General features: G+C 51.0%; 11 protein-coding genes across 11 annotated transcripts; 7 read left to right on the top strand and 4 right to left on the bottom strand.

Annotated features, from left to right (window-relative positions):
• Nucleotides 1-3,615: 3,615 nt before the first annotated feature.
• CABS01_01291 (uncharacterized protein) lies at nucleotides 3,616-4,797 on the bottom strand (the record flags this gene model as incomplete). The annotated part of the gene is made up of 4 exons (XM_060534671.1): nucleotides 3,616-4,284; nucleotides 4,339-4,649; nucleotides 4,705-4,711; nucleotides 4,765-4,797. 4 exons carry the CDS (start codon nucleotides 4,795-4,797, stop codon nucleotides 3,616-3,618), a joined length of 1,020 nt encoding a protein of 339 aa, XP_060401749.1.
• Nucleotides 4,798-5,404: 607 nt separating this feature from the next.
• CABS01_01292 (HEC/Ndc80p family protein) lies at nucleotides 5,405-7,780 on the top strand (the record flags this gene model as incomplete). Its single annotated transcript, XM_060534672.1, has 4 exons — nucleotides 5,405-5,449; nucleotides 5,527-7,335; nucleotides 7,394-7,524; nucleotides 7,579-7,780. 4 exons carry the CDS (start codon nucleotides 5,405-5,407, stop codon nucleotides 7,778-7,780), a joined length of 2,187 nt encoding a protein of 728 aa, XP_060401750.1.
• Nucleotides 7,781-8,286: 506 nt separating this feature from the next.
• Nucleotides 8,287-9,243, top strand: CABS01_01293 (uncharacterized protein; the record flags this gene model as incomplete). The annotated part of the gene is made up of 1 exon (XM_060534673.1): nucleotides 8,287-9,243. The coding sequence occupies one exon, from the start codon at nucleotides 8,287-8,289 to the stop codon at nucleotides 9,241-9,243; it is 957 nt and encodes a 318-aa protein (XP_060401751.1).
• Nucleotides 9,244-10,438: 1,195 nt separating this feature from the next.
• On the top strand, nucleotides 10,439-11,805 carry CABS01_01294 (NAPE-hydrolyzing phospholipase D; the record flags this gene model as incomplete). Its single annotated transcript, XM_060534674.1, has 2 exons — nucleotides 10,439-10,719; nucleotides 10,815-11,805. 2 exons carry the CDS (start codon nucleotides 10,439-10,441, stop codon nucleotides 11,803-11,805), a joined length of 1,272 nt encoding a protein of 423 aa, XP_060401752.1.
• A 416-nt stretch (nucleotides 11,806-12,221) lies between these two features.
• On the top strand, nucleotides 12,222-14,317 carry CABS01_01295 (uncharacterized protein; the record flags this gene model as incomplete). The annotated part of the gene is made up of 2 exons (XM_060534675.1): nucleotides 12,222-12,561; nucleotides 12,624-14,317. The coding sequence occupies 2 exons, from the start codon at nucleotides 12,222-12,224 to the stop codon at nucleotides 14,315-14,317; spliced, it is 2,034 nt and encodes a 677-aa protein (XP_060401753.1).
• A 333-nt stretch (nucleotides 14,318-14,650) lies between these two features.
• CABS01_01296 (uncharacterized protein) lies at nucleotides 14,651-15,880 on the bottom strand (the record flags this gene model as incomplete). The annotated part of the gene is made up of 1 exon (XM_060534676.1): nucleotides 14,651-15,880. The coding sequence occupies one exon, from the start codon at nucleotides 15,878-15,880 to the stop codon at nucleotides 14,651-14,653; it is 1,230 nt and encodes a 409-aa protein (XP_060401754.1).
• Nucleotides 15,881-16,293: 413 nt separating this feature from the next.
• CABS01_01297 (uncharacterized protein) lies at nucleotides 16,294-17,441 on the top strand (the record flags this gene model as incomplete). Its single annotated transcript, XM_060534677.1, has 5 exons — nucleotides 16,294-16,520; nucleotides 16,691-16,983; nucleotides 17,074-17,100; nucleotides 17,178-17,337; nucleotides 17,432-17,441. 5 exons carry the CDS (start codon nucleotides 16,294-16,296, stop codon nucleotides 17,439-17,441), a joined length of 717 nt encoding a protein of 238 aa, XP_060401755.1.
• Nucleotides 17,442-19,297: 1,856 nt separating this feature from the next.
• On the top strand, nucleotides 19,298-20,485 carry CABS01_01298 (fasciclin domain-containing protein; the record flags this gene model as incomplete). Its single annotated transcript, XM_060534678.1, has 2 exons — nucleotides 19,298-20,216; nucleotides 20,271-20,485. The coding sequence occupies 2 exons, from the start codon at nucleotides 19,298-19,300 to the stop codon at nucleotides 20,483-20,485; spliced, it is 1,134 nt and encodes a 377-aa protein (XP_060401756.1).
• Nucleotides 20,486-21,238: 753 nt separating this feature from the next.
• On the bottom strand, nucleotides 21,239-22,287 carry CABS01_01299 (integral membrane protein DUF125; the record flags this gene model as incomplete). Its single annotated transcript, XM_060534679.1, has 2 exons — nucleotides 21,239-21,785; nucleotides 21,851-22,287. The coding sequence occupies 2 exons, from the start codon at nucleotides 22,285-22,287 to the stop codon at nucleotides 21,239-21,241; spliced, it is 984 nt and encodes a 327-aa protein (XP_060401757.1).
• A 2,850-nt stretch (nucleotides 22,288-25,137) lies between these two features.
• On the top strand, nucleotides 25,138-25,386 carry CABS01_01300 (uncharacterized protein; the record flags this gene model as incomplete). The annotated part of the gene is made up of 1 exon (XM_060534680.1): nucleotides 25,138-25,386. One exon carries the CDS (start codon nucleotides 25,138-25,140, stop codon nucleotides 25,384-25,386), a length of 249 nt encoding a protein of 82 aa, XP_060401758.1.
• A 198-nt stretch (nucleotides 25,387-25,584) lies between these two features.
• CABS01_01301 (glycosyl hydrolase family 47) lies at nucleotides 25,585-27,317 on the bottom strand (the record flags this gene model as incomplete). Its single annotated transcript, XM_060534681.1, has 4 exons — nucleotides 25,585-26,159; nucleotides 26,216-26,797; nucleotides 26,862-27,034; nucleotides 27,109-27,317. The coding sequence occupies 4 exons, from the start codon at nucleotides 27,315-27,317 to the stop codon at nucleotides 25,585-25,587; spliced, it is 1,539 nt and encodes a 512-aa protein (XP_060401759.1).
• Between the last annotated feature and the right edge of the window lie 485 nt (nucleotides 27,318-27,802).

Consider the following 27,802-nt stretch of genomic DNA (forward strand, 5'->3'; position numbering starts at 1 on the left):
AAGGCTGCAATCTGTCGATAGAAGGTAGCAACGGTCAAGGGCTAGGGGCCAACAGGATGTTCAGATGAGTAGGGAATTGGTTGCGGGACCCCCCTGGCCATCAGATTTGGAGTCCACTCAGACTCACACGCACACTTCACCGTACGGATCGGCGGTCCCTTGGAGAGGGGATGTATCTAGCCTCTAGGAGCAGGGTACCAAGGTCGAAGAGAAGACAAGGTAAGCTGAGGAAGCTTGCTGTGGAGTGTTGTATGTGTGTGTGTGCGTGGTGTGGATGGGAATAGCTGCTGTTGTGGGGAAAGCGGGAACGTGTTTGCACTCTGTCACGGTACAAGGAGGATGGGAAGAACCAGAATGGAGTGAAAACAAATGTAACGGTAACTGGATGGTAGCCCACAAGTGTCCGCAACATGAGCCAAAGTAAGAAACTAAAAAGAATACTGGATAATTAAAAGAAAGCCAACGAGGCTGGGGATGCTTCGTTGGCGACTAAGGCGAATTGCTTACCTCAGGTGAATGGCAGACAAATCGATGACATGTCGGTTAGCCCGAAAAGGTGCCTCGGTTGATGGGATTTTCCCTCGAGTGATCGCTTGTGGCCATCAAACGAATGCGCAGCGGTCTAAGGCAAGTTTTACCCTCGCCGTTAGCTTCCCGCTTTAACCCTTGCATCATGTGCCAAAGGCTACTAGTGTAATGGTGTTGTATCCCTAGAGAGGGTAGTTCTCCAAATTGGGGAATATCCTCATGGCCACTCCAAATTCTTAATCCATTGGGGTTTCGGAGCAATTCCAGCAGCGATGATGGATGGAGTGGAGGGTTAGAAGAGGCCGAGGGGCCGAAGGAGGGCGAAGATTGGATATGAGTGGCGCATAGGACGACACTCACGAGGAAGCCCAGCGCAATGCGAAGCGTTCCAGAAGCCGTGAGTGGACGGTTGATGAGAAAGTAGTCTGAATCAACTAGGTAAGCACGTAAGGTACCTAGGACTTGGTATTAACTTCTGAGCAGCACACGGCTACCTTAGGCTTCAGCCCGTCCTTCAGGGAGAGAGAGACTGTTGATTGAGATGGCAGATGCAGTGGCGGGGATGAGCCTGGCAGGCGTCATGTTTTGAGTATTACCGTTGCTGGTAAGGAGGCAAAAGACCAGACGGTCGGCAAGCCGCAAGAAAAGATGAGGGTCGTTGGCTTTTGCTTCATCAGCAGCGGCGGCTCCCAGGGGGGTTGCTGTTGTTCGCTCCGCAAGAACGGTCAAAAGAGGAAATTGTTGCGGAAAAGGGTGGAACATGTTCGTTGCTTGTTCTTCGGCCCGCTCCAGTGCTGTCTACGGTTCTGCCTTACTCCGTATTCCTGACTAGATGTCGCGGGGCATACGTTTCGCACCAAAGCTGGGCGGTTTCCTTCTTTTTTTTTTTTTTTTTTCCCCTTCCTGCCTTCATGTTCAGATACTTAGTTAGATGGAGGAGGGGAAAGATGAATGTGTCAGTGTTTGACATTAAAACACTCTTTGACATTTGCTCCGAAGGCCTTCTCCATGTGGTTAACAACTGATACTTCCCTTACTTACAATGTACCTTGAAGCCACGTTATGGCTTGCGCAAAGCTACTGCTCGGAGCAATCCGCCATGCTTCGAGGTGGCTGGCATTTTAGACTGAGAGATGCTTGCTTATCCACCCTTCAGAAGTTCAGATACTCACTTCAACCTTCTCTCACCCCTCATCCTAACCCTGCATTCTTCACTCTGCTCCTCAAACATTTAACCCATCGTCTGTGGGTTGAAACAAGGAGCTTCAAGCTCCGTTGTAGTACACTATTAGAGTGAGATCTGCGCCCGTTACTGAATCAAGCGCAACTCACGAAAGAAAAGAGACACCACATCCCACACAAGACACTAAAACCCCATGCTCTCTAAGTACCTTATTATTAAAGAAAGTTAATTCTTTCTAAGTTATAAGTATAAGAATATAGTTTTAATAAAATAATATAATACCTATTTAGTACTTAAATTAAAATACTTTTTTAAGCTTATTATAAAAAAAAGATAATTATATTATTAACTACTTATTATTAAGGTCCGTAAATAATATTATAACTTTAACTATAATAGCTTTGTTTATAATAAATAAAAAGTCTAATTATAAATCCTTTAAAAGCCTCTAATTAAGAGCTATAAGAGCCTCTAAGTATATTAAATTAAAATATTTATTAAAATACTAATAACTAAACTAACTTTACAATAACAATTTTAATAAAATACTTAGTAAATAATATTAAAATCCTCGTTAACGTTAAGTATAATTTACGAAGCGTAATAATATAGCTATAAAATATTATTAATATATTTTATATTAAAAAGGGTATTATTAATACTAATAAAATAAATAGGGCTATATTAATATAGTACTTTAGCTTTTTTTTATAGTTCGAGAATAATTATTTTAAATAGTATTAAAAGTTTATTAAAAAGCTCTCTTAAGTATTTTAATATATTTATTACTATTTTTATAATAATAAAACTCCCGGTGCTTATATATAAAAATAAGTTACTTATTTTTAAATAGTAATATTAACTTATTAATAAGCTATTAAAACTACGATTTTAATAATCCCTTAATAAGGGAGAGGGTAAAATAGAAAAAAAGATAGGTAACTTATAAAAAGGGTTAAGGTTAAATAGTACGGAATTCGAGGGCAGGGTAGCGTCTACATATACTGCGGCAATCCTCTAGTAATACAAAACGATGGAGTTAAACAGTGACCCCATGCTCTCATGCTCCGTTTTTAGTTTTCTAGCCCCCCTCTCGGATGATTAACGTCGCTTAGATGGAAGAAGAAATGCACCCAATCCTACGGCTCCGGCAGTGGGCCCCCGGCGTTCAGGCGCGCTCCCGCAACACTATCGGGCGACGCCACCCCATTTCAGTCGAGCTTGCGAAGATCGCCAGATACCTTCGTTTTGCAGCTATTTGTACCTGCCTCGCTTTCTACAGTCTCGCTCAATACTCACGTTCTCTTTCATCTCTGCTTGACCGGCATCTATGCGGATCCTCTCAAACTGCACATTGCCAATTAGTCTGTCGTAATCGACTCTTGAAACTGACTGCGTGACAGCCTGGCCCATCTATGAACGCTTTTCATCTGGCAGTAAAAGTACTAAAAGTGAATGAGACGGGCTCATTTCGCGGTGAGACGTTGACACGCACACCCACACTCGCCAACGAACCTTTTCACCCCCGCGAGACCCTCCTCGCTTACGGGACAACTATGGCAACACCCTAGATAGCGACCAGCCCATGTAAAACACGTCAATGGAACCCCGGCCAGCCTCACACGTTCACAACCCCTCTGAACCCTGAAGCTGTGGTCCGGGGCTGGGCTGGAGTTCTGGCTCTTGCACGTGGATGACTGTCACACAAAAAGGTCGCTTTCGGATGTTTTATGCCGCCGCATACACGTAGTCTGCTTCAAGGCTTATATCTACCTTTTGCTACTCTGTACAGGCGTTTCTTTTCCCAAAAGTTCCACACGCGCAATTACACCCGTCGCTCTCCTGTTCATGACGCAATGAAATCATAGCTGCATACTGTACATTGTGTTTCCTTACTATCCCATTCATGAAGAAGCGGATGCCTGCTGCTGCGAGTTGCTGTCGGACGAGGTTCCATTTGTTGCTGCCGGTGTGGCGGCAGAGTCCTTGTTGGCCATGGCCATCTGCCAGGCCGGGATAGAGGCCTTTGCGCCCGTGGCACCGCTGAACGGCGAAGGGCGGTTGAAGGTCGGCGTGCTAGCGGGCTTGGTGGTCTCGGTGCTGGCAGCGGCCTCCGTGCTGTTCGCAGCAGGAGCGGGCGTAGCGGTCGCACCAGGTCGCAGACCGTTGGCGGGTGTCGATGATGACGCGGCGGTCATGCGTTGTGTGATCAGGGTCTTGAGGCTAGTGAGTTCGGTGTTGACCTCCTTCAGTCTCGAGTCGGTAAGATCCTTCTGAGTGTTCATAGCCTTAGGGATGGAATCCTTGAGGATCTGCACGTCGTCCTTGACGCGCTGTGTCTCGAGTTCCCTTCGCTGATTGGCGTTCCTCAGCTCCGTCATAATCTTTTCAATATCCTCCAAAGCCGTGTCCAGTTTCTCAGTGCGTTTTTGCTCCGTAGCCTTGAGTTCCTCTGTATCCTTGGCCAGTTGCTCGACAAGCCCAAAGGCCTTGTCAAACTGCTCCTCAATCGACTTCTTATCCTGTTCGAGCTTCTCGGGTGTCGGCGGCGCAATCAGAGGAACCACGTATCGCTAAGCTTTGTCAGTCATCTGTTTTCGCAGAACCAGAGGTGTGGAAGTCCGTACCTTGGCCAGAGTGTATGCGCCGTAGCTGAAACCACCGACGACTGTTGCCATGATGAACCAGTCCCTCCAGTCTCTCTTAGGGGGCGGTGGAGGAGGTTGCCATGCCTGGTACTGAGGAGGGTATGCTGGTTGGTAGTATTGTTGTGGTTGTTGCTGTTGCTGCTGCTGAGCGACCGGCATCGGACCCGGTGCAGCCTGGACGCCGACTCTCGATAAAGCGGCATCGATTTCTTCTTGGGTCAGGTTCTTAGTCCGTAGGAAAGACATGCGACTCTCGATGGACGAGCTTGCAACGCTCGGGTCCTGCAGAACTACAGTACAGTCAGTATAGGGTTGCGCGCGATACATCGGTTCTTTGGGACTAACACTGCGTCTATCTACAAGTTAGCAGGCCGTCATTGGACATGGGGATTGGGTTCACCATACCGCTGATGCGACGATATCCTCTCGTATCGCCATCTTCAATGTGTCGCCTTGTCAACCTCGCCGCGAACTTCTTCAGTGAAGAGTACACTTCGCGGTAATGGAGGCGAAGGTAAAAGGCATGTGCAGTTGGAAGGAATGACGGAGGGCCCTTCGCGACCTGATTACGTGCAATAATGGGTGGCCGGATCCTGAGCCGAGGCTTCGGCGCAGAGCAGCGGCTGGGGAAATGTCTGGAGCGATTACCTAATGCGGAGAAATGCCGAGCAAGTACCGTCCGGATGTCCTTCGTTCACCGTCACGTGTTGGGCATCACCGAGACCGTGGCAGCCGGGGACCCATCGCCCATTGTTTGAGAGGGGCAGTGCGCAACCAATGAACGAGGGGCAGAACAATTTGTTTACTTGCTCCAGAGCAACAACACTTTTGCATCTGCTACCCGATCCGCCATCCCACTCGCACCTCCTTACACACGACGCATGCACGCACGCGCAAACCATACATCTTTACTCGAATTCGTCGCGCAACAGCTTGCTTCTATCCCCGCGACTCGCAATTGTTGGCTCCTGGATCGCAAGTCCTTTCGCAAGTCCGTTGACTGCGATTTGGCACTAGAACTCCCACTGTTCAGCTCCCTCCGACCATGTCGCAAGACACCGGCCTGTGGAGTGTGCGCAGACCAAGAGAAGTCAGCATTTTCCTCAATATCAGCCTGTCGCAATACCATGGCCTCTAGAGATTCGCCCTAGCTAACATCTTGCGCAGACTTTAGGAGGCATTAACTACAACACCGGCCTACCTCAACCCGCATCAGCGATGAAGCGATCCGCCTCAGGCGTCGGCGCAGGCGCGCCCTACTCAAACAGCCATGGCCGATCCATGTCCGGCTCCAGACAATCTCTGGCATTATCGCGACCTAGCCAGCCCATGTTCCAGCGCTCATCATCCGGAACGAACTTGGCAGACATTGGCCTGTCCTCAGTGAAGCGAACATCATCGATGCGCGACAAGTCCTTTGCCCCGACGCCTGCACCAGGGCGATCTTCACAAGACGATAGAAGGAGCAGCGTGTACCGCGCAAGGACATCAACCGCCGGACCCATGAGCCACCAGAGTTTCTTCCAGCAAGCACCACAGCCTGCTGGCGTACCACGAGACCCCCGCCCGCTGCGAGACAGATCCTACCAGGCTAGAATAGGACAAGAGCTGCTGGATTACCTCGCCCAAAACAACTTCGAAATGCAGATGAAGCACACCCTATCGCAAAACATCATCAAGTCCCCTACACAAAAGGATTTCAACTTCATGTTCCAATGGCTGTACAGACGGATTGACCCGAGCCACAAGTTCCAAAAGAACATCGACCAAGAAGTGCCGCCTATCTTGAAGCAGCTGCGGTACCCGTACGAGAGAAGCATCACAAAGAGTCAGATTGCCGCTGTTGGTGGTCAAAACTGGAGCACTTTCCTGGGATTGCTGCATTGGATGATGCAGCTGGCGCAGATGCTGGATGGCTACGCCTGTAGTCGATACGACGATGCTTGTCTCGAAAGCGGCATCGACGTCACCGGGGATCGTATCATTTTCGACTTTTTGAGCAAGGCATATAGGGACTGGCTTGCCATGGACGAGGACGCAGACGACGACGATGCCAACCGAGCACTGGCCCCTCATATTGAAAGGATGGCCGCCGCTTTCGAGCAGTCCAACTCCAAGTACACCTCCGAGCTTGAAATGCTTGAGGCAGAGAACAGCCGACTTTTGCAAGAAATTGAAGATCTTGAAAAGTCTACACCGGATCCCGCGGTACTCGACAATCACTTCAGGATCATGGAAGAGGACAAGATCAAGTTCGAGGAGTACAATGCGCTTGCCATGCAGAGATCCGACAAGTACGAAACCCGAATCAACGTTCTACACGAGGAGCTTGATAAGCTCAATGAGGAGCTGAGAGAGGTAGAGGACGAACGACGAGGACTTCAAAAAGCTGTGGACGATCTCGGCATCAGCATGCAGGATATCGACCGCATGACTGCTGAGCGGGAACGTCTCCAGAAGGGAATCGAGTCGGCATCGCAAAGATTGGAGGACGTCAAGAAGAAAGTCGCCGAAAAGGAGATGGAGGCGAGCAGGAAACTGGACGAACTCGAGAGAATGGTAGACAGATACAACACTTTGGCGTATCAGATTGCGCTTATACCTGCAACCGCAGTCAACGCTAACGGCAGAGACTACGAATTGCAAGTAACGGTCAACGATGGACCGGACTTCAGCTCTTCCCAATTGAAGGGCTCTAGCGGCGTTTCTTCAAGCGACCGATTGCTTGCTGACCCTGTTACTGGTTACCAACCCGCTCACATTCTCAACCTCGACTTGCGCGGACAGGTCAAGAACAGTTTCCTCACGCTCAGAAAGGAGATTTCCGAAAGGAGAACCATTGCTATGGACAACATGATGAAGGATCATGATTTGCTCGATGGCATCAAGGAGGCAATCGAAGACAAGCGTAACGAAGTTGAGGCTCTGGAGCATCGTGTCCGCGCTGCTGAAGAAGAATATGAGAAGACCAAGGAGGTACGCAGTATGCCTGATCTGCACAATAGACCACCCACTAACAACACAACTATCACAGGTAACAACGACACAAAAGATGGCGTCTGATGCCCAGATCGAGAAGATGGAAAAGGAGCTTGCCAAGATGCGAGCCACTTTGTCAGAGTCGGTACAGCTGATGGAGCAACGTGAGATGAACACCAGCATCGAGTAAGTCCAAGTAAATCGCAGCTACCGGTGCGTCAGTACTGACCGTTACCTTAGATACGAACAGCTCGTGCTTCGTGCCAACTCCCTGCGAGAAGAGCTGCACACAGAGATTGACCGCATGCTCAACGATGTCATCAAATTCAAGATTCACGTACAAAAGAACCTTGACGACTACGAGGGTTTCGTGGCCGATGAGGTTCAGGCAGAGTTGGGCAGCGAGGAAATGGGCGACGACACACGGAATATCAACATGTGAGATCTGCTTTGCAAGGTCCTTTGGGTGGCTTGATGGACGCTTTTCTTTGCGAGGATCGTCTATTGGTTTTCTTGATGAGCGTTCCGCTCGGGCGCAACTTTTAGCCCAGGGCTTGCTTTTGTTCTTGTTTCTCAGATACCATGATGACGGATAATGACGGCGACAGGGACTTCACAGTCTCGATGAATTTGAACTTGTTTACTGTTTTTTGACTTTTTTGTACCTCTATGGCTTGAGTTGGTTTTTGAAGACTTCCAGGTAAAGCTTAGGGCCCATTCGTCTAGTTCTGCGCGGCTAGCTTTTGCGTGGGAGAGGCACAACTCCATAGCTATCTCCGCTTCGAGACGCAAAGGTTGATGGAAGGATACAAAAGGCGAGTTGACAACCTGATGGGATTGTTCATGGCACACTATCTGTACGACATCATAGCCACCATATCTCACATTCTCAAAACCCATTGTACACAACCAAAAAAAACAATAATCCGTATTTGAGGACATATAAGAATGCCAGCCGCAGCTATCATGAACTTTCTTACACCGACAAACCACCAACAACTCCCCCCGCCAAACAAACCAGCAGCAAATCCCGACGCCGCAGTCTGGGAATCAGCAATCCTCGCACTACGCCGACAAAGCAGCATTCCACTCTTGGACAAAAAGGTGCAAACATGGCGCGACGGGTTTGAAGAGGCAGAGTACCGGGACGTCCACCATCTCGTCCAGGAGCACCGCTTGCCACGGGACGCAACACGGCAAATCCAAAGCTGGCTACGGGAGGCCCGTACGTTGGAGACCGAGGCAAAGAATTGCGGACATAAACCTACAAGGATCCTGTACGCTGGTATTGTACAGGACTGCGAGGCGGAACTGCATTGTCTTCGGAACCAGTTCGTCATCAAGACGTTTCGGTTTGAGCGTATTCCGCATAACCTTGCGAAATTACGGCGATGGATTGGTCGTAGCGAGGAGAATCCAGCAACAAGTACCACGGGAGTTTCTCTAAATACTACCACGATTGAAAATAAACCGTTAGGAAGGACCATATCGCTTCCATCCCTCGGCAAACCGCGACCGCTCAGCCTTGAGCTTGTAAGGGGAGCTATGGAAATACCAGACGAGATCGACGGCCCGGACGCAATGGACGACGAGAACGAAGAACAAGAAGAGGAAAAAACAAAGAAGACGGAAGATTACACCTGCTCTGACCAAGAGTGGGCTCATTGTCTGGAAGACTGGAGTCGACGCCAAGAAGACTGGGCTCAACAACAGGAAGACTGGGCTCGCCGCGAGGAGGAGCAGGAGAGCCAGCGGCTGCAGCTGGCGATGAGATACAAGTACCCGGTCAACATGCGCAGAGCCAAAACACAGTACTTGCGGGCCATGGAGAGGCAGGAGTGGGAGCAGGAGAAGGGGGTGTGCGACTTTGCTGGTCATGATCGTTTCTCGTGGGCCTCGGTGTAGAACATCATGTTGGAGATCACCCCAGACGTTCTTTACATTGCACTCTAGAGGATTTCGATGACGAGATACTAAACCACTGCCAAAGACCAAGATGTGGGTTGCTCATGAATGGTGAATGTGAGTCGCATTGAAGTCAGGTTGTCAGATGCGAGTGCGGTCACCATGTCTCTTGTTGCTTTGCATGCATGCTTACGTGAAGTCTGCCATGTGTGAACAATAACCGTAACTCGCAAATGCGGTGTACAAGTAGGGATGAAGAGGCGGCCCCCAGTTGGCTAAAAGTCGCATGTCAGCTCTTCTAGGGTACTTAGGTCCCCTGTTCTAGGGTACCTGATTGTTATCGCTTTCAAAAATGATGACTTCTGAAGGTGAAAAGGTAGAGAGATGGGTTACGGAAAGGGACTAGCGTCGTTGCCCCGGTATCTCGCACAACGCACAACGGAGGGATCATTCCACCGTGTCTCCGCGATGGGCCGCCGGTACATCAAGTAGTACGGTACCGCCGGACTTTAGCAACCCCCGCACTCGCACACAAGCCAAGTGCAATAGCTCACCCAAAGTACCTTAAGTTGGTGAGTGATGGAGATGGGACTTTGGAAGCCGGAGTCAGTGGCTTGAACTTTCAGGGCTGGTCCAGTCGTATGGATCATTGGACTGTCAATGAGACGGGCACACCCGTGGGCGGGTTAGGGGACTTTGGTTGTCCTAAAAGCCGGTATCTCCACTGACGTGTCAATCAGATGCGCCGACTTACATGAAGTGACTTAGAGGTAAGGTAGTGACGCGCAGATGCTTGACGCGTTGCGACAGGTAGACCAGCTCACTTTTCATAGCCATTGGACTGATGGCTCAGAGCTCATCATTCCTGTGGCTCGCAATCGCACATCTGACGTGCAGATTTAAACCAAGCCTCAACGCATGAGTGATGCACACGTATCGTTGACTGCCTACCTCATCTTTTCTCTCTCGGACCGGGCTCATTGCTCTCGCTAACGCCGAGTGGATCCCGTTCCGTCTAGTCCAATTCCCCGGCCGGCGAGCGCGGATTGCAACCACTTTGAGCTTGGCTCTTCCACTCCCCTCCCTCCCTCTCCTCTTCTTCGTGTCACATCCTGCATATCTAACAAAGTCCAACTCTATCTATATATCTCGGAATCCCCTCACACCCCTCGGGCAAGAGGGCCTTTGATGAACCATGTCCAAGTTCAGACAGTTCTTCCGCACTTTCTTCCAACAACCGCCCATACGTCCCGGTACTAAAAAGGCTTCAGCAACGCCGGCCTCCGTGCTCGCCCTTTCAATGGCCTCATATTCAACCACCGTCACCAAGATCCCAGACCTTGGTCCCTCGCCCGAGGATGCCTCATCTAAGCCTCATCACGTCACGAAAAACGGCAACAGAGTCGGCTTCAAGAACGTCCACCCTTCCTTTGGTGATGGCATCGGCTTTTCCAAGATGGTCCGCCATGTCCTCTGGTACGTTTCAATCTCAATCTCATTCTCACAGCCCGGTCACGCCGGCCTCACTTCCGCTTCCACTCCCGCTCAATCGCATCTAACAACCATCACAGGCCGCAAGTGACGGGTGAGCTCAAGTGGCCAGACACCACGCCGCCAACAGTGACCGTCAAAAAGCCAGAGTTCCTGCCCAACCGCACAGCCTCAGACAAGCTCCGCGCAACATGGCTGGGCCACGCCTGCTACTACGTAGAATTCCCTTCCGGCCTGCGCGTCCTCTTTGACCCTGTCTTTGAAGATCGCTGCTCCCCCTTCTCATTTATGGGTCCCAAACGCTTCACCCCCAAACCCTGCGACCTCGCCGACATACCCTTTGTCGACGCCGTCTTCATCAGCCACAGCCACTACGACCACCTCTCCCACGAGTCCGTCCTCACCATCCAAAAGCACAACCCAAAGGCCCACTTCTTTGTCGGCCTCGGTCTAGAATCCTGGTTCAAGAACGCCGGCCTCAAGAACGTCACGGAACTCGACTGGTGGGAGGACGCCGAAATCACCCTCAACATCGACAAGGGCGTTGACGAGGCGCCCGAATCCATCACCGCCCAGGTCTCCTGCCTCCCCTGCCAGCACACCTCCGCCCGCACGCCCTTTGACAAGGACACGACGCTTTGGGCTTCGTGGGGCGTCAAGTCGGCCGGCAAGTCGGTCTGGTTCGGCGGCGACACGGGATACCGCGCCGTGCCGTGGACCCCGCTCGACGTCGACGACTACGGCCCAAAGTACGCCCACCTGCCCATGTGCCCGCAGTTCAAGCAGATTGGCGAGTTCCGAGGGCCCTTTGACCTCGGCCTGATCCCCATCGGCGCATACTACCCCCGTGTTGCCTTCTCGGGAATGCACGCCAACCCGTTCGATTCCGTCGAGATCTTCCAAGATACCAGGTGTCAGCGCGCCATGGGCATTCATTGGGGAACATGGGCTCTGACCATGGAAGAGGTGCTGGAGCCGCCTAAGCTTCTTCAGGAAGCCATGAAGAAGAAGGGCTTGCCCCCGACTGGCGTGTTTGATGTGTGTGAGATTGGAGAGAGCAGGGACTTTTAGGTGAACGACCGTTTGCAGTGTATTATTACTGTATTCATTATCTGTTCTTTCGCATCTAAAGCGGGCGTTCTTTTGGGTAACGGTTCCTAGATACTATGTAGATAAAGGCATGCAGCGCGAGATATAAGCGTCAAGCCATAATCAAATGCGTCACTGAAGACCACGTTAAATTCTAGCTCAGCCCGTTTGACTTCGAAGAGACTCGCAATTGGTGGGCCAACCAGTCTGCGCATCGCAATAAGGCGGATGACTACGCAATATGCAGTCAGCCTGCACCTGAACACAAAGTGCCAATAACATCTACGACGCCAATGGGTTACCGGTCACATGATACTAAAACTCCCTTAATTATCGCTTCGTCAGATGCTTCAAACATCCAGCCAAACAATAACGCACGCTCAGCGCTGATCCTCATCATGGCTTGCCAGATCTGCAATGACCTCCACGGCCATGGAGACATTCAAGATCCAGCCTTGAGGACCAGGCGGAACCATGATATATCAGGTGTGCCATGGGACAAGTTCCAAAGCTCTGCAGCCTCTTGTCACACTTGTAGTGTCCTCTTAATGGGGTGCCGAGGCTGCTTAGCGCAGCATAATGTTCATGAAGCCAACATCAACCATTGCGACATACGATTCATTTACAAGTTGTCGTCTGACCTCAAGTACGATTTTCCGGTCGACGTTGACAAACAAATTCGATTTAACATGACAGATGGGAGTCGATTTGAAGTCGAAATTTTTGCGCTTGAGGGCGGTAAGCACAACACAATCCATTGGTGATATGTGGAATCATACATGTTGAAAGGAATGCCACAGATCCTATTCGTGATACATGGGAATCGATACCGACCACATACAGGACATCGGAAGGTACTGATTCGGGTATTGCTCTTGAAAAAGTCAGATCATGGATTGACATTTGCCTCGGCGATTCTCATGCATATTGCGAGTCTCCTGAAAAGCCGACACTTCCAAGCCGGGTACTAGACGTTGAGTACGCCAAAGACATGATTCGACTCATTGATTCCAGCGGCCAGCACGAAGACTACATCACTCTCAGTCATTGCTGGGGCCAAAAACAAATCATAACCAGCACAAATGCAACTCTTTCCCAACGCAAGACAGGGATTCCAATGACGAGTCTTTCGAAAACCTTTCAAGACGCCGTCCTAGTCACTAGAAGACTTCGAATCAAATACATCTGGATTGACTCACTGTGTATCATCCAAGATTCCAAGCTCGACTGGGAAACAGAGTCTGTGAAGATGGCCGAGGTCTACAGTAACGCTTACTTGACCATTGCTGCTACGCAATCACGCAATGGTGATGGAGGACTATTTGTCAACACACCCGACTTCGAGGTCTCTGACTCTGTCTTGCCCACAGTCACGGGTGACCCCTATCGACTGCTCTTTCGCCGTAGAATTGACCATCATCTCGAGGTCATCAATATCGTCAATCCAACAGACCGAGGAGATCCAACATCCTCCTTTCATCCTTTACTCACTAGAGCTTGGGTCTACCAGGAACGCATGCTGTCGACACGCGTTCTGCATTTCGGCCCCCAAGAGATATTCTTCGAGTGTCGTTCCGACCTCTTCTGTGAATGCGGCCGGATCAAATTTCATGGGTCATCCGACTCTTCCCCCATATCCATTACCAAACTCTTGCACGCTTCCGCACTTGATAGCGAGGTTGATGGGTACGACTGGGTGGATGTAGCTGGCTATTTTATGGCGAGGTTATGGCGCACTCTGATCACCTCATACACTGCGCTTCATCTCACAATGACCTCGGACCGTCTACCGGCCATTGGAGGTCTCGCAAAGCATATGGCGGTCAGGCGAAAGTCGTCCTACCTGGCAGGGATATGGGAAGATTCCATAAACGATGATCTTCTTTGGATCATACGGACTACCCTCAAAACCCCGAGACCAAGTCCCAGGACCGCACCGACATGGTCTTGGGCTAGTGTTGACTCGAGCGTCGATGTGTGGGACGCAGTGTTTGTCTGGGACCCCGACCTTGACTACGAAGAAGAATCCAGAGGCCTTTTTGAGCACTACAGCACCGTTCTGGACTGCAAGGTAACTCCATCAGGCGTGGACAATTATGGCGGCATAGCCTACGGGCTCTTGAGAATATCCGGCCTCACAATGGAGGGTGTACTTGAACGAGACACCGTGATTCGTCACGGGAAGGAGACCGTGGTTCACTATGTCGTTGTATCGACCGGGCGGTTCCATATCCATGCTGATTACGTCTTGGATAGCCCTGGTCCAGACCAAGTTCTTTCAGGCGCAGATGTCCTCTGCCTCAGGATGAGCTTCATCCAAGATGGAGCGAGTGACAATTTCAAGCTCATTTCACTGGTCCTGAGGGAAAGCAAGCAGCAACGTGGTAAGTTTGAACGGATCGGATGCTTCTTCATCCAGTCAACCACCCCACCGAACGATTTGCAGAGAAGTATGTATGCGGATGGCAGCGTGCGTTCAGTGGATATTGTGTGACACAGCGACATGAAAGCACTGGCGAAGACTTGTATCGGACCACAGCACAGAAGCGTAGTCCATCGTCGGCGACACCGTTGCAACAGAGAGCTGTCTGGTATTTTGTTGCCTCTAGGGCAGCAAGTGTGCCCAGTTCAATCAATATCGGAATACTTTCGATGATTGTGTAAACTTCTTATTAGACAGGAACATGAGATGTTGAGCACATCGCCCTATATCATTTCAATCTCTTGTGTAACTCTACAACTATAAAGCATTCTCATCAACAACGATGTTTCCTTCCACGCAACAAGATCACATGCAAACCTTCGAAGCCTGGTTACACAGCAGGCCTCACAAGGTCGTTGGCCAAAACTTCCCGATAAAATCCTCCACATCTTTCCATAAAGTCTCTGGCTCTTCAAGCGCAGCAAAATGACCTCCTCTCTCATGCATTCGATACCAGCTCACCTGGTCTGTTTGCTTGATCCACCTCTCAGGTGCAGTGACAAGCTCATACTTGAATGCTGAATATCCTAGTGGGACTTTGAGAGTCTTCCAACCATTCATCATAAGCTCAACGTTCTCGAAGACCATACGATGGATATAGACCGACGTTGGGAAGCACCCCGTGAACCAATAGAGGGCCAGGTTCGTGATGATAAGATCTCTATCTGGTGTCTTGTCAGACCACTTGATCATCTTGTCCCCGATCCAGGCGAGTAGTGCCACTGGGTTGCTTCCGATAATGTGCCCTGCACTGGCTGGCTTCGTTCCGTCGAGTTGGATGAATGCGGTGCCTGTCTTTGCAAATTCGGTCATTCTGGCAAAGGCTGCTACCTCGTCTGGAGTGTACCGTCCTGCCTCAATACCGGCCTCGACATCTTCACCAGCAGGTGGTGAAACATTCAGCATGCTCATGTGGACGAGTTTGCACGCTGGATCGAGATTCGCAATGACGGGCGCTGACCAACCGCCGAGGTCACCGCCTGAGGCAATGTAGCCAGACTTATCAAAGCCCAACCCATGCATCATCTTTGACATGAGGCGAGCATTATCGAGATGCGAAAAGTCCCTATCGAGGGGCGGTGCGTCAGAGAACGGAAATCCGACATGATGAGGCACAATGACGTGATAGGGAAGCGACTCGGGGTCGTATTGAGATTGAAGTTTGCGAAGGATCGGGAGATACTCTACAACAGAGCCTGGCCAGCTGTGTAGGAATAGAATGGGGATTGCGGATGGGTTCTTGGAGAAAAGAGCGAAGAAGTTGATCTTGTATGTTTTGGAGTCGTCATCGGTAACATCCATATTGAATTGGGGAAAAGTGTTGAGAGTAGACTCCCATTTTCTCCAGTCGTATTCGTTCTCCCAGTATTTGACCAACTCTGAGAGGACATCTCGATGAAGGCCGAAAGACCCATCATCCCTCGAGTTGAACCTATTGGGTTTGGGAATGGGGGTGAGTTTGAGAAGCGTCTTCAAACTGTCAATCTCAGCATCAGGGACTGAGATGCTGGTGGCCGTGAGATTTGCTGAAGGAGGGACCTCGTAGGGATGGGCACTGAAAGGCAGGGAGGCCATTGTCTGGTATTTGGTAGAGTTGTGTTGACTGAGAGTGATGAAGAAGGGAAAGATGGTTTGTTTCTTTCCTCTTGTAAGGAATTGAAGCGATCTTTATACCAAATCCTCAAGTCAAATTGCTCAATCTGTTGCCTGGCCGTGCTATCAGCGGCCTGTTAGTAGGATCAGCAGGCAGACTTCCAGAAGTTTCGTGAAGCCACTTTCTGCTCCTTGCATAACCGATAGTTGCCATACTCGAGCGTAACAAACATCTTCTGGCTATGGGTATTCTGTGGTTCTCCAAGGGATGTGCAGGAGTTGGCCGAACCCCGTACAATCGTAGGGAAAAGGAGGCCAAAGATAATTCGCCGGCTGACAGGTTATTCGGCCCAAACGGGAATAGCGGCATATACTTGCCGTTGCTTAAATCTCACATGAAATCGAATTTCGTCACTCACTCTTCTGCTTTCTTTTGTTTTGGCCAGATCGGAAGGCCAGAGAAGAAAACTTTCACCCGAGCATTGATCTCGGCTGCTCGCATGCCAACAATGTCTCCTGGGCCGGATAAGCCCAAGGCGAGACGCACCAATACACGAAGCCGGACAGGGTGCGTATCATGCCGCCAAAAGCACATTCGATGCGATGAGAGGCGCCCATCTTGGTAAGCTGCCTTCCTAATGTGTCCATTTACGCGGTCAGATAGTGGATATAAAGACTATCTCGACAAGTGCTGTCTAGGAGGATCCAATCACATATAAGAACTTACCCCACGAGGCTTCACCACAAGTCATAACACTTCAGGAACGCACGATTAATGATCTTATCCGACAGCTTCAATTGTACACTCAAAGAGCAGTTATGTTCGTATGTGCCGAAGATTCCGCTCCGCGAACGTAGAGCCGGCCCTTGCCCTGGTCAACAAGCACCGTGGGCCGTTGAGGATACACGGCCCATCACACACCACTCTCATAGCCACAAGGAGATTGCCGTATCATCAGAGGTGCCATCTATCCAAGTGCTCACAATACCGAGTCCGTTTTATGTAACTCCGTGGGAAGCCTTTGATCCCTTCGACACTTTGCCCATCAACATGCCTCTCAGGTCGAAGGAACTTCTTCACTACTGTTAGTCTATTCTCTCATGCTAAGCCAGCAATACGTGTTGGCTGTATCTGATCATAGCACAACAGTTTTCCAAGCTTGCCACTCTCATAGTCTGCTACCCGGAAATCCGGATGATTGGTAAGTGTCTATCGCGGTATCCGGACGACGATATATTAAGAGGCACTGCAGTATTGCAACAGCTACTTCCGATGCAGATGTCCTGCAAAACACGATATTGTTATCCGGTCTTCACTACGCATGGAATAAAGGCGAACTCTCTTCATTTGAATCCACTTTTGTCTCTCAAAAGATCCAGAGCATACGCCAGGTCAACTCTTGGCTTGTCGCAACGCCACACGAACGAGATATCATGCGGTGCGCAAAGTACATCAGTACGCTCTGCTTCATAGAGGTGCTACAACGCTGGTTCGCTCTTATACTCCGTCATACTGACATTTCGAATTCTTAGTGTTGCCTAGGAAATTTGGCTATTGCCGAATTTCACCTTAAAGGTCTCATGACTTATCTGGATTCTCAGCGAGCGGAAACCCCCGGTCAGCACATAATTGATGACATTCAAGTTGAGCAGATGAATCGCTATCTTATTCTGTAAGGAACCTGAAATGGCAGAACAAAATGTACATGTTCATTGATTCTTTACCTCACTAGAGATTACAACGTCGTCCACTGCTTGAAGAGCCGCTCAGACGACACTCTTGCTACCTACGCATCATCTCATGGCAAAAAGCCACACTCACATCCTAGAGGGTTGGCCAACTTGAAACATGGATGGCCTAACCACGAGGCTAGTGATCTGGATCTTCGCCTCAGGGCTCTCCGAATGGTACCTTTCTTTTTCGGCTCTGTGCCACAAGGTAGCAAGCCAAAGAACATTGATATGTACCCGACTATTACAGCTCTTCGTAATATTACCAAGCTCGCAGACACAAGACATGCGCAAACATCTGCTGACGTAGTTCTCACCACGCCCTGGAAGGTTTGGGATAGTGGTGGCTCATCCGACCTACTGTTCGCAGTCATCAGCGCCCATCATTCATCATTGGCCGACAAGATTCAACTCCCATCTCGTGGAAAGCAAACCTTTATATCGTCATGGTCTGGATTTTGTGTGGGCGTCGGCATGTATCTGATTGCCGCTCTTGGGATCTGGAATCAGGGTCTACCAATGGAGAAGCAACTGCACTACCATATACTCCAGATTCTTACACAAGATTTGCGAAATGACTTAGTCAGTCTCTCCAGTATGAGCCGAGAGACACGCGACACGTGGCTCTGGAAAGCATTTGTCGGTTCATTAAGTGTGGTTCATGCCCAGCTATTATTCTGCGACAAGCGCCTCGATTCCATCCTAGAAGAATTGGCCAGCTTCGTTCAGAATTGGGCCAAGATCACAGGCGTTGTTGCATGGTCTGAAGCCAGGGAAATGTTGAGCCGCGTTGTGTGGCCAGTAAGCTTAGATCGCGAGGATAGGTTTGAGTCATTGTGGGCAAGGCTAATCTAGCGTTCCTCAAATCTCATTAGAGAGCTCCTCCTGATTTTAATGAATGTGCAAGGGCTAGCCAAAACGGTTTCATCTGCATCCATTGACAGGTCTCCGGTGCCCTTGAAGCAGATGTGAGCACAAAAAGTCAAAAACATACAACACCAGGTATTCGCTGGTCGTCACCGACCCAACTACTAATCCGGCCCTCATTGGCTTATCTATGGGAGAGCGGACGGGATCCCGAGTTTTCCAATGGGTATGGTCGTATGTGACAAATTCGACAGTCAATGGATGCTATAGTGGGTGTCTTTGCTGCTTCGCTATGGCTCAAAACTCTAGATGCCTAGACGATTATTCCCACTCGCGAGAGCCCCAGCAGCTTACAACTTCGATCACTTTACAATCAAGACCTACTTTTCTGGGGCAGATTACTCCTAATACTACTTGTTCAAGGATCACATGCTTGGCCATTGATATATACCGCAGTGGTCATGCTTCCAGTGCCTTGCCGAATTGAGAATCCGTTTGTCAAAACGGTCGATATCGTACACAAGGATCAACCTGCCACTTTCCAGTACGCCCGTTTGTCTGCATAGTAACCTTTGCTGTTTATAGCTTGACTTAGCATAAGTTGAACCTTAGATAGGCGTTCTACCGGCTACATGCCCGAAAAGAGTTTGAGTCTGAGACTTGGTGGAGTAGGAGACTGACGACGACCCCAAGCCAAGACTGGGGACGACTGGGAAAAGTATATGTAGATATAGCAACCGGCTGCAAAACCCCTACGCGCATCCAACGCCAGAACAGGACTGATCTGAATCCTCAATCACGATGCATCTATTCACTTGCACCACAACTGCCGTCTTACTGGCTTCTGCGGCGGCACAGTCTCTCGGAGACGTCCTAGCCAAGCATGGCTCGACCTCAATGCTCCACGGCCTCCTTACACACCTGAAGCTCATGGACACCTTCGAGAAGGCACAAAACTCCACACTCCTGGCTATGACCGACGATGCGATCATCTATCTCGCAAAATGGGGCCTGAATCTCACCTCCATGGACCCAGACATCGCCAGGGGAGTCTTGCAGTACCATTTCTTGGAGGGCTCTTACCTCTCATCGGCTCCCGCACTTCATACAGAGACCCAGCTAGCCCAGTCGTCACTCAAACCATCCTCAGGCTTAACGAACATCTCCAAGGGGGCCGTCGTCAAGTTGACAGCGACCTGCGACGGCTCACACAATCTACGCGTGGAGTCCGGCGACCAGAAAATCGTACACACAGTCGACACGGACATTCCTCACACATACGGCGTCATTCACACAATCAACCAGGCTCTGGTACTCCCCCGTAGTCTATCAGAGACAAGCAGCCTGGGGGAACTCGACGGTTTCTGGAACGTAGTCACCGAGTCCCGCATGGATGGTGTACTCGAGAAGCTCCACGACGTAACCGTTTTCCTCCCAAGGAACAAGGCCGTCTGGAGAGGACGCTCGAAGCTAGAATCGCTCGGTGACAAGGCACTAGAGACGCTCATTAAAGACCACGTCGTCCCGAACCACGTCTTGTTCCACACATCTTTCCCACAAGAGCCGAGGATGGTGACGACGATGAGCGGCAAGAAGATTTCCATCAGTGGCGATTCCAAGGGGCGAATATTTGTTAACCACAAGATGGTGACGATGCAAAATGTGCTCATTAGCGGTGGGGTTGCTCATGTTGTCGATGAGCTGCTGTCACCGGAGACAGGTATGCCTTCTATTCTGCCCAATGCCTCGTAGACCTCCATACTGACGCACTTAGATCCTGACCATGACTCACCTCCTGGCACCATTGGAGCTCCTTGGGGATTACGTGAAGACATTGCTCGGGCTGTCGTTGGGCTCACTGTTATTTCAGGTGTCTTCATCATTGGTGTCATCAAAGCCGTTAGATGGCGAGCCGCCAAGAGGAAGGCCTTTTTGCATTATGAGCCCCTGCCAACCACGCCCAGTGTGGTTTGGGTGGTGCCCAAATAAGCAAGTTGGGAGCAGGCTGGCTATAGGATACGGGAGGAAGAGTCGAAGATGTGGCACCAAAAGAGACAGGTCTAGTCTGTAGAGGCGCAGTTGTATGGCAATGAACTCCTTTAGCAAGTAACGATATAAGCAAACATGAATGAACAAGGAACCAGAAACAACTACTTTCAACTACTTTCAACATCGGCACAGTAGTCGACTGCTGTCCAGTGCAGGAGGCATCGAGAGAGTGAATCTCCTGACCAAGCTCTACTAGGGCTGAGGCAGCGGTTGAGTCACCGTACTTGATCAACGTATTGAATGAACTGTGAAAGAGAGAACGTGTCTCAGTCTTGTTTTAATAGATGGTCTATCTAGTAAAATTTGGCTTCCCCTGCAGCTGTCCTTGCTGTCATATCCCATAGTTTCGTGAGACTCTTCGACGCCGACGCCGCCCTCCTTCGCATCGCTGCGACCTGACCATCTTCTCGACCTGGAAGGCGACTCTGGGATAATATGGTTCCCTTGGTGTAACCGCGTACCACGCTAAACAATGCAAACATGGGAGATTTTCCTTTGCCCTGACCTGAACCCCCGGTCCGAGTTTTCCTGTGCCTCCCTACCACCCTGATGGCGTGTAACACATCCCGTGTACACCCTAGACAAAGAGAACAAACAGAAGAGTAGAGGTATTGAAGTAAGAAAAAGGAGCTTGTCCAGACAGACGACATGAGTCGAGAAAATGAGTTGAAAAAGAAAATCGGTGTGAGGGTATTAGAAAATCTTGCTCGCCAACGCAGACACATCATCAGACTGCGCCAGCTGATCAAAAGCTTTCACCAACCCCATTGCCGCACCCGCCGCCGCACCACCGACGACAACCATCTCCAACCCGCCGACAACAGCCTGCCTCACGCACCGCAAACCGGACCAACCCGAGACGATACACGTCTTGACGTAGCCAAAAGCGAACAGCGCGACGGCCATGACAGCGACGGAGATGTAGAGCGCCAGGTAGACGTCCTCGGCTGGGACGAAGAAGTAGGGGAACAGCGGGATGAGACCGCCGAGGAGGTAGCCGGCGGCGATGGTGAGGGCGGAGATGAAGGCGCGGTTGGAGGCCGGTTCCTGCTCGCAGTGGTGGAATTGCATGAGGAAGTCGATGAGCCGGGGCGAAGTTGAGAGGTGGTCTGTTACATCTTCGAGGGTCTGTTTGGGGAGGTCGTAAGGTTCGAGAACCTCGAGGACCTGGGCGCGGGCCATGGCCGGGTCGTCTTGGGTCAGGCGGGTGCATTCGCTACGGGTTTCCTTGTAGGATGCACTATTGGGTTTGAGTGTTAGTGATGCTCTCCAAGCATATCGTCAAAACTATGGTGAAGAACTTACGCTTCGCTCTTGGCTCCAAGGTAGCCACCGAGACCCATTGAAATAGCACCGGCAATCAACTCCGCCATACCGCCAAAGATGACAACCTTTGTCTGTCCCAGCGCTGATAGACCGGCCGTGAGGGCAAACGGCACCGTCAAGCCGTCAGACAGTCCAATAGTGGCGTCGGAAATCATGCGAGCGTCGAGGCGGAAGCTGCGCGAGTCGCTCTCCGAGACTCTCGTGGATGTGGTGGACGTTTCTGACGTCGCCGTCGCCATGGTCGCTGTCGAGACGGTCCGGTCGCTGGACCGCAGCAGGGGTTGCCTCTCGAGGTCGCCGCTGTCGACGATAGTCTCATCCGACATTGTGCTCTCGGCGCGGCCGTTGACGGTTTTGGCGCGCGTCGGGGGCGGCGTGCGGCCGAAGAGGAGGTTTTTCAATGTGACGAGACCCATTTTGTGTGATGTGATGTGATGTAATGGTAAGTATAGCTCTTCTCTTTAAGAGAAGAAAGAGGGAGAATGTAAGCCGGTTCCCTGATGCTGATGTGTTATCGAGATGGGAGCGTGGTGTCGAAGTCCAGGTAGGGGTTAATCTGATGTATCTCAATCTTCTCTCGCCCTGATCCTGTAGACCCGTTGTCGAAGCACGTCCGAGGGAAAGAGAAGCTTCTTTCGACTTGTAAATCGCCGAGGTGTAAGCTCGGGTTTTAGTAGGAGAATCGAGAGAGAGAACTCGAGTCCGGGGTAGTGAGACAGGCTTGTTTGTTTTGTTTTGGTTGAATCGAGTTGTTCACAGGTCTGGATGATGTAGTATGAAGTAGTATGAAGGGACGAGATCAGTTGGCATTCCAGTGTCAGATCGAGAGTGGTGTAAGAGGGCAACCATCCGTCAGTTTAAATTCCTCGAGACCTGGGAACGTTTGACTTTCTTTCTCAAGGTACCGTCCCCCCCCCCCCTTCTTGCCCTTACATATCAAAGCTAAGCAGAATCAAGGTACTTTGACTAGAAGAATGTCAAGTAATGGGGCAACAAAAACGAAACTTACAAAGCCCCAGAAGTGAAAAAAAAGGCCAAGCTTGCCTCGAGTCTCGCCCATGACAAGCAAAAAAGCAGCCTATGGTGTAGCTTGTTGCTCAATGCGACCCAGAAAGCCATTAGCAAGGGCCCAGTTCGAGCGCCCCCGATCCCAGAGGCTGCAGGGGTCGCAGGCCACCTTGCGACCCGGTGTTACCATTCGGACGTGTAATCAGCAACGGCCGATCGATGATTGGCCAGACCCAGAGGTAAGCACTGATTGTAGTGTCCTTCATTGGTCCTCTGGCTCGGGAGTGCCCCACCAAAGCTCGGAAGTACGGACGGACAGGTACGGAGTACGTACCTCTTATATCCTTAAACGCAACTCGGAGCACCGTGACGGACCAAACTGCATGGTTACCTCCGCTTTACCTTTGCTTTACATAACTACGTTTCCTCTTTTGGGTTTCTCACTGCGTCTACATTCGCTATTGATTGGTTCGCGGTGCAACCGGCCGACCCTCCGGGGGTCATACGGCCGGTCTTCCGGCGTTTATTTCGCAGCGCCGAGTCGTACTGTGGTAAGGGGGCTAATCTTCATCTAGAAGCCTACCACAGTAGTGTACATAGAGAGGGAGGACAGGGGGAAAGAGAAGACGGTGAAGAGAGAATAAGCATGCTCATCCTGACTGGGGCCATGTGATTGCACGGTCAATCGCTTACTGCAAAAGGTAGTTGGTCGAGAGAGAAAAGTCCGAGGGGGAAATCGCCGCTCGGTGCTCGGCGCCGACGGGAGACGGGAAATTCGAAATCCAAGCGCTCTCACTGGCCCGTTGGGTATCCAAAATGGTTCCTGGCTGATCTGGATGCACCTTGTTCACCTTCTTCCATATTCTATTGGGGTGACTACTGACTTGCACGAGTCGAATCAGAATGGCGACTCTTCCCTCCAGTCACCAGACAACTGCGAAGGGGAAAAAGAAAAAGAAAGGAAAAACGTCACTGCATAACGTGACAGAGCGGCGCAGTACGATTGAATCGAGAGTGAGACAGGTCCTACGTGGTCCAATCGAGTCGATTCAGAGTAGGCAGTGTCTTGTGTCTCTTGGTGGCCGAGGCGCACATACACACATTTCACCAAGAACGACGTTGCCGTAGAACCCTATCTCACAAAATGTCATAGGTAATGTCGCAATGTCGTCCCTGACTTTTCCAGGACTCATCCCACCGGAGACCCTTTGACTTTACAGACTGCAGATTGCAAAAATACTGCCGTAGCATTGGGCCTTATCCGCAAATCACATCCCATGGCCCCTTACCTTGAACTCTTACTCAAGGACTCGAGAGCCAAAGCGTTGCACGCAGTATGCTTTGACTTTTTCGACTCTCCATTGCAAGCAAAGTTTCGAGCAATTGCCTTTCGGGGAACACATCCTGTGTTTGCCATGTCTCATCCAGAACGGTAGCTCAACCTTCTAAATTGTTTCCTCTCTCACCCACTTCCCGACGTGCGCAAGACACATACACACACAGAAACAGAGTGAGAGAGAGACACGAGTGTTCCAAACTTTCAAGACAATCTAGATCACAAACATGAGCCAACCTCTAAATTAAAAAGACACAAAGCAATCGTCTCACTTCAAATCTCGATTCCGGCTGCCCGGTGAACACAACACGTGTACGGAAGTACATTCCACAACCTACGTACCATACCTCTCTGCCTGCCTGGCACCCACTCATCTCACCTTCCCCTACCTTATCAAGCTTGCGGTGTATATGTGTGGCTTTGGACCTCCGTCCAGTGCTGGTCCCAGAGACAACAGGTGGGGCGGATCGGCTCGAAGGACAAGACACTTCCAGTCCCCGGCCATCAGTTCGGATCCGAACTACCTTTACCCACACACGGCGAATAGCGGAGCTCGCTGCGTCCCTAGGGCAGCTGAACAGCTCTGCCGGCTCCCTCCCATGATTCGCCACAGGTGACTGTTTGACAAGCACACGAGCAAAGGCAGACGCAAGTCTATGCGGACTCTTCTAGCTACCCATCACTGCCACATGGAATCTTCCATTCTCCTACCTTACAAACTTCCTTCCCCATAAATACATCACATACATCAGCCTCATCCCAGCCACACTTGTCTTCACAAACACTCATCCTCATCCTCATCCCCATCCTCACCCAACTCTCTCACCCAACTCTCTCACCCTAAACCAACTCCCACTCTCCACAGATACATACTCCGTACATTCCATTCCTCACCTCACACACCCCACACTACGTCATCGCAATGGGTCTCCCAATCAAACTAGGCGTCCCCAACGTCCCAGAAGACGAACCTACAAAGACACAACCAGCTCAGTCTAGTACCACAGAAACAGTCGGACAGAGCCAGCAACACACGGGCCAAGCTACCGGCGCCGGCGCAAACACGGGAGCCGGCACCACCCGCCCCAAGACGGAAGCCGAGCTCGAGGCCGACCGGCTCTACGAGGAGGCCATGGAGGAAGAATACGCCAAGAGAGACGGCGGCTCATAGCCCAGTATAGACAATGAAACCAGAAAGATCATGTATACGGAGAAGACTTCGGTATGAACTTCAAAACAAAAAAGAAAATGCAATTATTCATAATGGGTATCTATGCCCAACTATCAATATTACCGTCCCACCTCTCGCTCATCAATGCATGTATCACCACAACCTCGGCCTTCTTCTCCCCGTACAAGTCTTCGCTTTCTAAGCGATCTGGAACGGATGCGCCTCGGTGTTGAAAACAAACTTGTTGTCCGCTACTTCAACTTGGACTTTGGCATCCGTGGCCTGGATCAGGTAGCTGTACTTGAGAACCTCGGCGAACCAGAAACTTTCCTGGAAGTCGTCGAATGACCCTCCCTTCGGATCCTGGACGTTGGTGATGGACGAGAAGCCACTTCCCGCGCTGCACGTCTTATTGATCGCCAGGAAAGCGTCCCACGCCCAGTCCTGGTACTTGCTGTCGCCGGTGGCGCGGTAGGCGTAGTAGTAGCTCTCAATGACCTCGGGTCGGAGAACGTAACCCGCGCCGTCCTCTCTGATCCAAAAGCCTGCCTTTTGGTAGAACTCTGTCTGGTTGGCGGGCGGGTCCGGGTTGAGCGTCTTGTTCACCGGCGGCCTGTCGTCTTGCCAGCGGAAGATTTCTGGCCCGATTCCAGTCGCCGTCTGTTTGTACGTCTCGCGGCAGCCCTCGGTCAGCTTGATGCCAAAGTCGACGTATTTTTGCTCCTTGAGAACAAGACCACCGAGAATAAAGTTGCCACCATCGAAGCACGCAACTAGACGAGCTTGTTAGCAGTCGACCATGGCCAAAAAGAAGCGGTTCAAAACTTACGATGGCTGCTGACGAATCTCAGGTTCGCGTTGTTGTACGCCGCCAAGAACGTCAAATCAGGCCGAGTAGTCGGGCTCGACGCCAAGAACTTGATCGATGAATCGGCCGCTGCGATCCAGCGCTCCTTGTAGAGCGAAAATCGGTTCTGGTCGTACACCCACATCTTGATGAGGTATTCGTAGAAACTGTCGGTGCCTCCGTTCCAGCCACCGGACCGATCCGCAAATGTCCCGTTCGAGATGAAGACGTCCGTACCCAACAGGCCGGGGAACACCTCCTCGTTGGGCTTTAGGAGGAAATTCTCGCCCTTCTGTGATAGATCCGCGTATTGCTTGTCCCCCGTTAGGTCGCTCAGGCGAGTCCACTCCAGCACCAAGGTCCCAATGGTCGCAATGCCGTTCGTGTCGGAGCCCTTCTTGCGCGGCTTGGGATCGTAGATGAGCGTGTTATCGGGGATGCCGGTTGCTGTATCGAATGCGACTTTGAGATTGTCTGCAAGTTTCTTCGACTGCGCGAGAAGATTGTCTACGCCGGTCTGATTACCGGCGACATCTTTGAGTGGTCCTTTCAGCAAGTCATGTCCTATTCAGTTGTATTAGCTTTACGAGAGAAACACCACCTTTTTACATTGGGAAGCCTGTCTCACCTGCCAACATGCCGCCAAGATATCGGATAGTCGTCTCAAACAGAGAGACCTCGCTATCCGTCACGTTGAAGTTGATGGTCGGTATAAAGTCTAGAATCTGTCCCACAACGTCCTTGTTCTCCATAAGGATGGCAGTACTCAAGGCGTCCACAGCACTCGCACCCCAACCATTCCTACAGCAAAACATCGTCAGGAAACGGGGTTCTTTGCGCTCTATCTCTTGTGGAGCAAACGACTAAGAACGTACCGGTCATTCTCGGCCGTGTTCGACACCGGCTTGAGCGTGTCATTGGGGAAGGCGAACTTGCGGTACCCGTCCCACGAGCGCTGGAAGGCTTCCTTGACGGCTGCCGCCCTCTCGGGCTGGTTGACATACTGCGGCGCGGCGGCCTGTAGAAGAGATTGAGGGGAGGCTGACGCCTGGGCGAGGAGCCCGGCGACGGCCAGTCCGCGCATTGACAGGTGCATCGTGTTCGCGACGAGAAGCCTCCAAGCTATTAGATGACGGTCCTGGGAAGCAGAAAGAGACTGAGACTACAGACGGAGCAGGGTCCGGACGAACGACGAACGATAGTGAGGGAAGGAGAGAGGCTGTGGTCAAATATATATCTCTACCGTCGACTGCATTATTGGGGCGCGCAAAGGCTAGTAAAATGACAATGGGTCAGTCGGGGGTGTGTTGGAATCACGCAACCCCCAGGAATCGGCAAACTCTGGGAAACTTCGGGAGGGAGGACCTGGAGACTGGGAACACTTTCACGCAGGCACAGCATGAGATGAATAAACTCTGTTTCTCATCCATAGTCCCCCGGACTTTGCGTTCGCCCCTGCTCCATGTCTCATCGTCGGGATCTTTTTTCCACACACCAGCTGCCCCTGCTTCCTCTCCTGCTTCTGTCGGCTTTCTGCGTCTGCAACGTTGGGTTTGTTGTGTCCATTCG

Source organism: Colletotrichum abscissum (genome assembly GCF_030869225.1).
Source record: "Colletotrichum abscissum strain IMI 504890 chromosome Unknown Scaffold_2.1, whole genome shotgun sequence".
NCBI lineage: Eukaryota > Fungi > Ascomycota > Sordariomycetes > Glomerellales > Glomerellaceae > Colletotrichum > Colletotrichum abscissum.